At 40.6% G+C, this 14,149-nt stretch overlaps 1 protein-coding gene across 1 annotated transcript in view; it reads left to right on the forward strand.

The window, feature by feature from the left end:
• The window catches only part of LOC126412615 (gamma-aminobutyric acid receptor subunit alpha-6-like), a 127,711-nt gene that overhangs the window by 34,142 nt on the left and 79,420 nt on the right, over positions 1-14,149 (forward strand). Inside the window, exon 3 of the mRNA XM_050082282.1 lies at positions 5,746-5,813. Within this exon, the coding sequence (XP_049938239.1) occupies positions 5,746-5,813 (68 nt within the window). The remainder of the gene's footprint in view (positions 1-5,745; positions 5,814-14,149) is intronic.

Genomic DNA, 14,149 nt, shown 5'->3' on the forward strand with positions numbered 1-14,149 from the left:
CCCATAGAAGGTTGGTCTCTGCAGCTCCCAGACATTCGTTTTCTGTTGACCTTCTGAGACGCGTGGTGAGTCATTAGCAGCTCACATTTTTCCTGTCATAGTTCTTAACACAAGACTTTCCAATGAGCCGTACTGAGTACTGATCTTGCGACCTCTCACTTAAGGGGATCCTTCTTACGCTGGGCTCATTCGGGAGGACGACGGTTCAAACCCGGGTCGAGCCATTCCGATTTATGTTTTCCGTTATTTCCCTAGATCGCTTGAGGCAAACGACGGGATGTTTCCTTTGAAAGGGCACGGCCGATTACGTTTCCCATCCTTCCCTAATCCGAGCGTCTGCTCTGTCTCTAAATGATCTCGCTGTCGACGGGTCATAAAACACTAATGTCCTCCTCCACCTGGTTTCTTGTTAGTGTTCGTCGAACCAGGAATGTTTGCGTGCGATCTTGTGAACACAACTGTAGTCACGATAGACGACAGGAATCTTCACAGCATGGTGATGTAGAGGAAAGAGCACCACTTTGTCAACTGAAAAAGTCGAAATAAACATGCGGGCAGCCTGAACGAGTAGGCCCAAGTCATGGCATGTATACCACCCCAGAAACTTCACAGAATCACCTCCAGCCTGAACAACATTCTCCACACACTGCCGTTTAAACGTCTCACTGGATGGTCCATTCCAGCGACGTCTTGTATCATTCGAAAAGAGGCAAAATCGCGACGCGTTGAACCGCGCTACTCACCTCTCAGCTACCGCCCAGTTTCTGTGTTGTTTGGGCCATTGAAGACTAAGTTTTATTTGCCGCTGTGAGCGATGGCCTTCTGCGATGTACCCGGCTCCAAACGACCATTCCCTGTTATTCGCTTCGTAAAGCTGACTCGGAAACTGGTTGACATGGACCTGCATTCATTGAAAGCATCGTTTTCCGTCGAGTTTGAAGCCGGTTGTTATTGACAAGGCGAGACATCATCTTACACTGGGTCACATGACTCCAAGTTGTGCACCATCCCTCGTAGACACGTTGGCCAGTCCACCATGATATACCAATCAACTGAACAACTGCGTACATACTGTGGTCACGGACAAGTCCAAAGGCGTCCCCTTTTTCCATTCTTTCAAATTTCCAGGTCGATGCTACGCACTGCGATGATTCCATGCAATCGAATTCCGTGCATGTACACCACTCCATTACAATAACTTGCGTCAGTTCCAAACCGACCATTGTGCTATTTTAAGGGGGTTACTAATTTTTTTTAAACCGGTCAGCTCACTTGGCGGCTGCAGGCCTTCGAAAAACAGAATAGGCTTGGGGTAGGTCTCGGTGGGCTCAAACTTTGCTGCAAAGAACTATATCGTAGCTTTTTTTTCCAGGTCCTGTAAGCGGGAAAACTGAGGATCTGTTAGATGACGATTGGTATGTCTTTAGGAAAGGCAGTGGCGATAGAGAGGCAGTTACGGAAACAAAACTCAGGATAAGAAAGATACCTTTATAGGTATAGTGGTGTAGAACGTTCGAAATTCTAAGATAATATAAAATATGGACAAGAATCATGGGGGGGGGGGGGGGGGGGGGGGAATGACAGTGCAAAGTCAAGAGAGAAGTGCTCGGATGCAGTCCATCTCTTCTACTGATCAGACTCCATATGCAAGACACAATGAAAGAAGTCCAAGAGTGAGATTAAAATTGTAGGTGAAAGGATTTCAATACTGATGACGCAGCTATCCCGTGTGAAAGTGGAGAAGAATTACATGCCCTGTTGGGTAGTATGAACAGTCGACTGAACACTATCAAAGAGCAGCAGAAAATAAATTAACTGTCCTCTAAATATCACTATTGGGGACCATGTGGTAAACAAACTGAAGGAATTCTGCCGTCTTTGAAGCAAAATAGTGCATTACAGACGAAGCAAGGAGAACATAAGAAGCAGACTTGCACACGAAAACAAAGCAGTTCTGTCAAAAGAAGTTTAGCAGTAACGAATGTAGGCCTTAACGTGAGAAAGAAAATTATGAAAATGTATGCACGGAGCCCAACATTGTATGATTCAAAATGGTTCAAATGGCTCTGAGCACTATGCGACTTAACTTCTGAGGTCATCAGTCGCCTAGAACTTAGAACTACTTAAACCTAACTAACCTAAGGACATCACACACATCCATCCCCGAGGCAAGATTCGAACCTGCGACCGTAGCGCTCGCTCGGCTCCAGACTGCAGCGCCTAGAACCGCACGGTCACTCCGGCCGGCAACACTGTATGGAAATGAGTTATGGACCCTGGGAAAAATGGAGAAGACGAAAATCGAATCGTTTCAGATGGAATGTTACATAAGGGCGATGAAAGTTACGTGCACTAATAAGAAATCGCACAGTTAAGAAGGAAACAAATGAATGGAAAACGCTAACAGGAAGTGCTACCGTGACTGAACGACAGGACATAATTATGTTGTCAGCACAAACATGACAATCATGGAGAGCTCCAACAAACCAGGCTTCAGACTGATGACTCCTGAACCTCCCCTCCCCCCCCCCCCTCCTCTTTGTCCTACAACGGAAACGAGGAATGGGAATATCGTATGGAATAGGGGCGGCTAGGACACAAGAGTCCTGGAGTGAAAGGCACTAAGCAAAAAAAATGAAATTTACTTTATTGAAAAAATCGTGCTTCGCACTGCGCACATTTATTAACAAAAAAAGCATACAGTTGTCATTAACCACATTACATTTAATTAAACAAGACCCGACCAATCAGGATTATTAAGTTTAAACCTGCTCAAGCCGTCTTTAAAATAAATGACACAAGCCAACAAATAATCCAGATTCAACTGGCCTTTCGTTACTAAATAATTATAAGACAAAAAGATCTTAAATTTCCCCAGGTTCTCAACAGTGTCACCTAAAATGATCATTTATGATTCTTACTTCCTATTGGCAGTAGCCGCTTTATTGGAGTAACCACATAAGCCATACACAACACTCAAAATACTAGAATTTTAATTGGCGTGCAGCAGCCTTAAAACACTTGACTCTACTTTCCTTCTTGAACTGGCAGCAGACATTTAAATTGCCAACTACTTACAATATAAAGTAAATTAAATTTACCATCGATCTCAACACTGTGCAAACAAATCATGAAGCTTAACTCGGTGCTTAGCAGTCTTTAATTCCTCAAATGAGTTTGTCAGTTTCAATCGGCACTAGCCGCTTAATTTTTTAAACTACACCAGCAGTTTAACAAACATATTACATTTCAAGTTTAACTCGGCGCTTAGCCGTCTTTAAAGACTCCAACAAATTTACCATTTCGTATCGATACTAGCCGTTTTAACATCAGGAATACACCAAAACTTTTTTTAAGTCTTGCACTTGGCCATACGTAGCACCCAAAAATTTTTTCAAAACAACTTCACCATTCTAGCTGCCACTAAACTAAACAGATTAACAATTTTTCTGAGAAAAGACAGTTGCTTAAGAGTTTCAATTTAAAGCACTATTCAAGCTAATTGCCTAACAGGACATCCTCAGACATAGGCCTCGATCGACACAATACGGGAAAACAATATTTCCATTAACCGGTGCCTTCAGCGCTGATGGCACGCGCCGGTACACGTGGAATCATAAGGGTATTAGCTGCTCGATACTTAATCAGACATAAGGACTTAGACATAAGGTTACGACTTGTCAATGAATAAGCCCTCAAATCTGGCAACATTGCAGGTGGAAGGTTTTAAAGGTATTCAAAGCTGACAACTGAAATATAGAGCTGTGATTGAGGGCTAGACATAAACCATTTTACTACAAAATTACTCTAAAACCACTCTTATGGTAGTACTGCCAGAACATATTAAAGATGGCTGTAAGAATAATAACAACAGAGAATATTTCAACTAGGCGGCTCTACCCACTCACAAATCAACCAGTAACTCATATGCTAAATTTCCTTTGCTAAAATAGTTCACCAGCCTGTGTCGGCTCCAAACGTTAAACTCGAAAATTATCAGAATAAACAACGCTGGGCTACCACTATAGCCACACAACAGACCTTTTAACGGGGCTTTAGCGACTCTGTGTTTTAGATGCTTTTAAACACACAGTAAGTTTAAGCACATAGGAAATGGCTACTGGGCACAAAACAGTATTAGCCCAGATGTAGAACTCCTGCTAATTTTAATCACAATGCTTCACATTTGCCCACTAACATGCATCTCTGGAGCATACCCCAAGACTGCGACATTTCTAGCCGAAGCCGCGCAAAATTCTGCACAACTTGAGCGTCTTTTTTTTTTTTTTTTTTTTTTTTTAAAAAAAAGGGGAAGCTCCGCACTACCAAACCTTCGGGACGCCAGCCGCAGTGGCTTGTTCCGTCCTCGCCAAACAGGAGCACGTCAGGCCTCGGTGCCCTTTGGTTCAATAAATCGATTTTTTTAAAAAATTGCATTTTTGGATTCATAAAAGTGTTTAGAATTCACCCCTGAAACAGTTTTTCCGAATACGGAACGGAAATGTTTGTCATTCGCGGTTGAACAAAAAAATGCACCTGCCTGAAATCGGCCTTTGTCACTCATCAGAAAATGTAAATGAAAGTTTGAACGCGTGTGTTTGGAAGTTAGCCCCCAAGCATTTGCATTCTGGTGCGAAGACTGTGGAGATTGCGACTTACCTGGCAGTGAGCAGCTTCGACGAACGGTATTCACAATTCTGAAGACCATGGCAACGATGGACGTCACCCTGGGACTCTATTCGACGCAGTTCGCCAAGTATTTGGACGACCACCGGATTCAAGCGACCGAAAACCGCTTGTCACCGGCCGTACGTCGGCTTTGGAGCAGCGCAGGATGGCCCAGATCGAGCAGAACATCCTCCATTAGGAAGACGAAGGACTAGTTTATGGACCCGAATTAGCAGATTGAACGTAAGTTGCATAATATTGCATTTATATGTAGTCAAAACTTCAAACGCGTTTTTCTCGAAATGACTCTTTTGTATGGCGCGGTATGGTAACTTCAAATCTACTGAAGCGATTGGCATGATTCTTTGTTTCCGACGAAGCTAACTAAATTGTCTAGGAGTTGTACCACTTTTATTCCGATCCATCAATTATAAATATTTTTATTTGGCCGACGAAGTCGAAAAATCGATGAAAAAAACCCTATTTTTTCAAATGGTCACCATTTTGTTTCCTATGGTCCAAATAATTTAAGCGAGGTACAACTCCTGAAGTATCTTATATACTTCCCTAACGTCAACTCAATTTTGATACCAGACGTGCCGTCTGACCTGACACATACCGCACGTGGAGGTCTACAGCGAAATTTTGTTTCTTTCCGACGGCACGTCCGCCTTTGCTCTTCGACATTTCCGGTCGAAAAAATTCCAGTTTGTAGAGGTAATATCAATAAACATTTTGACCAAATTTGACATTGATATCTATAACACATCCCGAGAAAAAAATTCTCAAAGAACATGCTTTTTTGGGGCCAAAGATCGTAAACGTCCTCTTAAAAGCCCGTCCTGGCGACCTCGCGTCGCGCAGCCAGCGCTGCAACTATCGCTGATGCGAATCGATAGCCAAGAACTCGGCAGCACGCATCAACTACAACAATATTATTGACATCTCATATTTTTCACTGCTTTCGTTTTTCTTCAAAATGTAAGAAGTATTTTCTACATGAACATATGTCATAATGATTCCTATACTGTCCTCCTGTTATTGCCAGTACAGCACAGCGATTATTCTCTGTTTCAGGACCTCCACTCAGCGTCACAGTGAACATCCTCATCAAAACCATGAGTGAAGTCTCTGAGGGAGATCAGGTAAGAATGACGATCAATTTTCAGCGATCGCGTGTCTTTATCGTTTGAGTCCCAAGTACGTCAGGTGTATTTCTGTTAAATAATGGTGGATTTCTTCTGTGTGACGGATGAAAATTTCCGAAAATTGATAAAGTTAAGACGTTATTATTGACCCCTGCTTTTCAAAGGAATCGACCCGCCATTCACCGTAGCAAATTCAGGGAAACGATGGAAAAATTAACTCTACATTTCCAGACGATGTTTTGAACTCCACTTTTCTCGAATGCGACACCAAAACATTAAGCACTGCGTAATCTCACTATGTTGAAGTTGGAGTACATATGCTAAAGACGTCTAACAAATTTAATCATCATCATCATCATCATCATCATTTAAGACTGATTATGCCTTTCAGCTTTCAGTCTGGAGCATAGCCCCATTATAAAATTCCTCCAAGATCCCCTATTCAGTGCTAACATTGGTGCCTCTTCTGATGTTAAATCTATTACTTCAAAATCATTCTTAACCGAATCCAGGTACCTTCTCCTTGGTCTGCCCCGACTCCTCCTACCCTCTACTGCTGAACCCATGAGTCTCTTGGGTAACCTTGCTTCTCCCATGCGTGTAACATGACCCCACCATCTAAGCCTGTTCGCCCTTATTGCTACATCTATAGAGTTCATTCCCAGTTTTTCTTTGATTTCCTCATTGTGGACACCCTCCTGCCATTGTTCCCATCTACTAGTACCTGCAATCATTCTAGCTACTTTCATATCCGTAACCTCAACCTTGTTGATAAGGTAATCTGAATCCAACCAGCTTTCACTCCCATACAACAAAGTAGGTCGAAAGATTGAACGGTGCACAGATAACTTAGTCTTGGTACTGACTTCCTTCTTGCAGAAGAGAGTAGATCGTAGCTGAGCGCTCACTGCATTAGCTTTGCTACACCTCGCTTCCAGTTCTTTCACTATGTTGCCATCCTGTGAGAATATGCATCCTAAGTACTTGAAACCGTTCACCTGTTCTAACTTTGTTCCTCCTATTTGGCACTCAATCCGTTTATATTTCTTTCCCACTGACATTACTTTCGTTTTGGAGATGCTAATCTTCATACCATAGTCCTTACATTTCTGATCTAGCTCTGAAATATTACTTTGCAAACTTTCAATCGAATCTGCCATCACAACTAAGTCATCTGCATATGCGAGACTGCTTATTTTGTGTTCACATATCTTAATCTCACCCAGCCAGTTTATTGTTTTCAATATATGATCCATAAATAATATGAACAACCGTGGACACAGGTTGCAGCCTTGTCTTACTCCCGAAACTACTCTGAACCATGAACTCAACTTACCGTCAACTCTAACTGCTGCCTGACTATCCATGTAAAGACCTTTAATTGCTTGCAAAAGTTTGCCTCCTATTCCATAATCTCGTAGAACAGACAATAACTTCCTTCTAGGAACCCGGTCATATGCCTTTTCTAGATCTATAAAGCATAGATACAAATCCCTGTTCCACTCGTAACACTTCTCCATTATTTGCCGTAAGCTAAAGATCTGGTCTTGATAACCTCTAAGAGGCCTAAACCCACACTGATTTTCATCCAATTTGTCCTCAACTAATACTCGCTCTTTCCTTTCAACAATACCTGAGAAGATTTTACCCACAACGCTGATTAAAGAGATACCTCTGTAGTTGTTACAATCTTTTCTGTTTCCATGTTTAAAGATTGGTGTGATTACTGCTTTCGTCCAGTCTGATGGAACCTGTCCCGACTCCCAGGCCATTTCAATTATCCTGTGTAGCCATTTAAGACCTGACATTCCACTGTATTTGATGAGTTCCGACTTAATTTCATCCACCCCAGCCGCTTTATTGCACTGAAATATATTGACCATTTTCTCCACTTCCTCAAATGTGATCCTATTTCCATCATCATTCCTATCCCATTGTACATCGAAATCTGAAACATTACTCATCGTATTTTCACTTACATTGAGCAACTCTTCAAAATATTCCCTCCATCTGCCCAAGGCATCAACAGGATTCACCAGCAGTTTTCCTGACCTGTCCATAATACTTGTCATTTCCTTCTTACCTCCCTTTCGAAGACTGCTAATTACACTCCAGAATGGTTTTCCAGCAGCTTGACCCAAAGTCTCCAACCTGTTTCCAAAGTCTTCCCAAGATTTCTTCTTGGATGCTGCAGTTATCTGTTTGGCTTTGTTTCTTTCTTCAACATAACTTTCTCCGTCTACCTGAGCTCTAGTATGTAGCCATTTTTGATACGCCTTCTTTTTCCTTTTACAGGCTGCCTTGACTGTGTCATTCCACCAAGCTGTTTGCTTCATCCTACTTTTACACACTACTATTCTAAGACATTCTTTAGCCACTTCTAGTACTGTGTCCCTGTACATTGTCCATTCGTTTTCCAATGACTGTAATTGACTACATTCAACCAACTGGTACCTTTCTGAGATCGCTGTTATGTACTTGTGCCTGATTTCCTTATCCTGAAGTTTCTCCACTCTTATCCTCCTACATATGGACCTGACCTCCTGCACTTTCGGCCTCACAATCCCAATTTCACTGCAGATTAAATAATGATCAGTGTCATCAAAGAATCCCCTGAATACACGTGTGTCCCTCACAGACTTCCTGAATTCCTGGTCTGTTATTATATAGTCAATGACAGATCTGGTTCCCCTGCCTTCCCAAGTATACCGGTGAATGTTCTTATGTTTAAAAAAGGAGTCTGTGTTTACTAAGCCCATACTGGCACAGAAATCCAAGAGTTGTTTCCCGTTCCTGTTGGCCTCCATATCCTCTCCAAATTTACCTATAACCTTTTCATACCCTTGTGTTCGATTTCCAGTCCTGGCATTAAAATCACCCATGAGCAGAACACTGTCCTTGTCCTTTACTCTAACAACTACATCACTGAGTGCATCATAAAAACTATCCATCTTATCTTGAACTGTCCCTTCACAATGCGAATATACTGACACAAATTTAATGAAAAAAGGAAATTGCAGATCTTGTGTGAAGTATGTTTAAGAAACTACAAATTGCACCATTTTTTTCACTATTATTGGTAATAAAACCACTGGTTAAAATAATTTCACTGTGATTTTTGTATCTTCTAAATGCAGGAAGGAATAACGTTTTCCGTATTCCAGGTGAGTTTCTCTTCTATACTTTTTTAGCGTTCCTGGATTCGAGCCCTGAGCCTTGCTTTCCACAGGCGATGTTCTTACTGACTGAGCATGATATCTTAATTTTTTATTTGTTCCTAAAAATCCTAGGTCTCCTAAGGAATAAACTGAACGTTGTTAAATTCTTCATTTGCGCCACCATAGCATGCTAAGTCCCTTTACAATTACAAAGACAGATCAGGAACTTGTTCCTTTTTATTTGACGAAGAGGAAAACAAACATGAAATGAAGAATGCCTGTAAACCAAAATATATTCTGATTTTAAAAGTGTATTTCCTCTTTGCATTTAGAAATTTTCTGTTTGGTGACGATAAACTGTTTATAAAGTGGGGTACACTGTTAGGATTTTAATTCTTCGATCTTTGCGCGTGATGTATTCATTTCTTTGGGTCAATCATACCATGATGTCTTACTCCATTAAATATAAATATGACACAAATGTTACAAAAAATGACTTAAAAGTTCTGCAATACATGAAAGTTCTGATCCTGTACTAACTATAGTTGATGGTTGGAGAGACAACATTGCGGTTACAGGTCAACTGCGAAAACCAGTTATAGATGTTGGCCTCTGATATATCGTGTATACATATGGTGTTAACCCTCTCGGCATCAGCTAAGGCCTGAAGATGATGCACTGAAGCACTGAAACTGGTAGCCATACAATAATTGACACCATAAAGACGGCTATAGGTGTTTCATTTTCTTACACAGAAATACTGGTCATATTTAAAGTGCACCAGCCGCAGGAGGGAATCAATACCTCCACTGTGCGATAACAATAGCGATGTCACTGATGATAGCACCACTAAAGCAGAATTACTAAAAGCGGTTATCCGAAACTCCTTAACCATAGAAGACTAAGTAGATATTCCAGAATTCTAATCTAGAACAACTGCCAACATGGATAAACCGCTGATTCAAATGCTCTTTCCTCAAAATCCTCCATAAAACTTAGCCACCCACATTGATTTGTACTTGCTCTCCTCGAGTTGCCATCACCCATCCCAAACCATGAGCATGCTTAAAACCCTTGTGCACAAGCCCATACAGTGTCGGATGCAGATAGTTTACCTAAAGAGCTTGCACATTTAAGGACGGTGTTCAGAGACAATGGACACTCGATTCTGCAAATTAACAGAACAATCTTAGCTAAAACCAAGAACCGAGAACTGGATAGAGAGGTGAACGCACCCACGAAGTCCCTAGCTTTTCTTCCCTTCGTTGGAAATATTTCCCTCAAAATAGAAAGAATCCTTAATAATTTTCAGGTGAAAGTGATTTTCCGCCCACCATCTAACATTTCAGACCTGCTGGGACCAATGAAGGATAATTTGTTATTGCAGAGGGCGGGAATTTACAAAATACCTTGTCATTGTGGTATGGCCTACAGGACAAACAACACACACAGTGGAAGAACTTTGCACAGAACAGAAATGTTGCATTCGCCTCCTGCAACCCAGAAAGGCTGCAACTGTGGAACATTGTATCTCCAATGGACATTCAGTGGACTGTGACAAAACATTAATTTTGGCCCCACAAACATCTTTTTGGGACTATGTTATAAAAGAATCCGTTGAAATACGCATCGCGGAAAATCTAATGAACCACGACAGCGGCTACCAGCTGGATAATGCGTGGAATTCCGCCACCTCTGAAATTTGCTCCAGACGAAGTCGCCAAAATACTCCGATAACTGCTACCAGCGACAACGCCGAAGACAGCTGGTTCTTGCAGTTCCACCAGCAAGGGCGCGCTGCAGCCGGGTGGTGTGTTCCTCCTGTCACCATGACTCTCACGCATGCGCAGCAGTACTATCAGCGCACATATAAGGTGGAGCGGAGAACTTCTTCGTCCCTCTGTTATGCCAGCATTGCCTGGATCTCCGCACTGTAGCGTTGTTCTTGGGGGACGAAAATAAAAAGAACTGTTACTTTGTTTTTTAATGTCGAAAAAGTGAATATTTTGGTGGGCCACTTGGCAACAGAATCAGGGATTTATTACGCTATTATAATAACATACGTTGACCATTAAATACCTGAATAAGAGCAGCATATTGATATATATATATATATTTGAGATCGCTCGGAAGAAACATTATCATTTCTGTGCATTTTTATAGTCGCGATACAGTCATACCCGGAACAAAACTAAGGGACCAGAAGATTTACAGACTTTAAAAGAAATGCAACACTACACGATTAAGAAAAAAGTTGGTTCAGAAATAATAGGAAAACAATAATGTTCCTTCTGCCTCATGCTGCGTTCGGCCCATCAGCGTGATCGTAATTTCTGATGAAGTAACACAAAAATAATTATCATTCAGTTAAATCAGGAGATGGAATCATCAAGGTTAATTTACGAAAATAAGCACACTTATCTTTAACACACGTTTTTTTTTAATGCTACGTACCTTTTCATATTAAATTACAATAGATGACCATTGTGGTTAAATACTTTATACATAACAGTCAAAATGTCCTCTTGATGCTGTCTGTTCGATATCAGTTACAAGAAACTACATCTTTTCTGATTAAAAAAAATAACAATTAGCATATTCACTCAATATTTTCACATCAAATATAAAATACATTTGTGGAACGCAGCAAGTCCGCGTCCGCCTCTCATGGAATACAAACAGTAAAAGGTGAGGCGCGAAAAGCCTCATTTGTCTTGAAACAACAGAATTCTTTTTTTTATACCATTAATCGATACATGTACATAGAAATTTACTGGCACCGCGCAAGAACGGCAAAGATAAAGAATAATAGATTCTGTCGCTGCTATGCGATGATTCATTTCTTTTACTTTACAATTTTTCGATAACTTTAGGCCATCAGGCGTTTACTATTGAGCGTATATTAATGTTTGTGAGGCGAAAATTACTAATATTACACTGCCTCCCATGAGGAGGGAAGGAATACCGAAGGTATTACTTTCATCCTCATGCACATTGGAATATTTGTAATTTTCGAATGTAACATACAGGTTATTAAAAGTTTCATTTTATATTCATTCCATAATAAAAGAATTAACGTTTCAATTTGTAATTACTGACGGTGGATCATTGTGAATTTGTTCTGTGTTTCTGTCAGTGTTTGCATGGATTCAGTCTTTTTTGATGATTCTTAAAATTAAGGCTGTAAGTATACATATTTGCAAAATTTATAAGGAAATAGAGTCACACTTCATTTTTCATCGTTGCAAAAGTAATTTGACTATCACAACTGGTACACAACTTTCTGTTTTGGCGGTATTCATTATATTGTCATCGTCTTGTCGATTGATTGCCTTGTCCGTCGTCGCACTTAATTATACATTTATTATCGTCGCACATACACTATTTATGATAGACTTGGATTGTAGAGCGGCCACTGGTGATGGCTTCGACAAGGAAGTCCATATCTTTCACTTTCAGGGCTCGAGTGGGGCTCTCCGAATTATTTCACATATGAAACAGATAAAATATCTTATATTAGAATAGCTTACAAAACTAATTTTATATACATGTGGGATGGGATATAGGAAGGATCGGATCCTTTGACGTATTTTCGTGTGCTTATTTTCATTCGTATCGTGACCTCTCGTCAAAGTTTACATTTCAACAGTGTTCAGAGGTGACCTTGTGACTTGTCTCTGTGTACAATCAGTCATTATAATAATTACGTTAACTTCTCTATCTTAGAGTCTCTCGGAAGGTTTATGATACATACAAAATGTTTTCAGTACTGGGTGTGAATGTTTTTACTACAGAATGTAGCGCACAGCAACTGTGTTGGCGGTTGAACGTTTACATTATTTCGTCACGTGGTGGCTGTCCGCCTCCACTGTTGCGAGCAATCTTGAAATTCAGTCTGTGTGCGCGCACGTGACCGGAGCTTTCTTGCAGAGCGTTGATTTCGCGCTTGAGGTGCCGTGCGTCGCTTTTGTTCGGCGGATCGTGGCTTTGTGCTTTTTAGATTGCTGGAGGGAGCTTCTGCCACCGAAACTGCCTCACATCACTTCCTGTCCACTATCCAGTTACGGATTCACAGCTAAGTGGTAGCTACCGCTGCAACTGCATGTGTGGAATGACACTGATTATTACACACTGCACACATCAACGAAATTGTTCACACATATGGTGCAGTAGAATACTGCCACTGACAATCGTCGAACTTTAAAACTTCACTTGCACTGTGGTGAGCGTCTGCGTGAACGGTGTATTAAAAGAAATTCTCGCGTCATAACATCACACGGTATTTACAAGTTGATTTACGTACTAATATTTACAAGAGTTCATTTAAATCGAGAAATAATCTAATTGACCACTTTGAATCAAAACAATTGTTTCTTAATCAGTCTTTTTTTTTTATTTAAGCCTACGGTCACAGGTAGGCTATTATGAGTCCTTTTTCTTTGACCAAATCCGTTCCAATCTCCTTTACAAATTAATTTCATTCATAGTAATCTTTATCACGCTTGCTTATTCATTTTGTAGGACCAATACATTTTCTTTTTTTTCTACTTTTTTATTTTTTTTTTAGTGCTCGTGTTATTTAGTGACTTGTGAGGGGAGCTTCATTTATGTCAAAAGTTTTCTCGTATGTGCTTGTCTTTAAAGAAAGTTCGAGGACAGATTTGAAAATAGCAATTCCGCCTCTGAGTTTCGTGTAGAAATACAAACAGTCGAAAAAAGAAGGGTGGGAAAAGCGGGTCTACTCGCTGATCGTCGACAGAATTTAAATTACTCCTCAACCAGGTCGAAAATTTAATTTACCTTGCGCATTACAAAAGCAATATGCGCGTCGCGAACCTACTCATTTTTATATGTAGTGCCTCACTTCCTAAGCACACGTGCATCTTTACAAGTTGATCCTGAGGAGTGGATAGGATCAAGGATCTTAAAGGATTTGCACTTAGGAAAGGGATTCAATAATCACATAATCACAGAGAAAACAATAAATATTGCAGTGCACACTTAAAATAAAATCTATCACTTCAAGCATGTATATCTAATATGTATCTTGCTGCAGCTTGCTTACTACTCTTTGCTCATTTTTAGACTAAGTCAAGTTTATGCATTACGCATTTGGGTATTAATTATCATTTGTATATATAAGCCTCTCACTAGAGTGTTGTTGTTTGCTGCTGT

The sequence above is a fragment of the Schistocerca serialis genome, chromosome 7, assembly GCF_023864345.2.
Source record: "Schistocerca serialis cubense isolate TAMUIC-IGC-003099 chromosome 7, iqSchSeri2.2, whole genome shotgun sequence".
In the NCBI taxonomy this organism is placed as follows: domain Eukaryota; kingdom Metazoa; phylum Arthropoda; class Insecta; order Orthoptera; family Acrididae; genus Schistocerca; species Schistocerca serialis.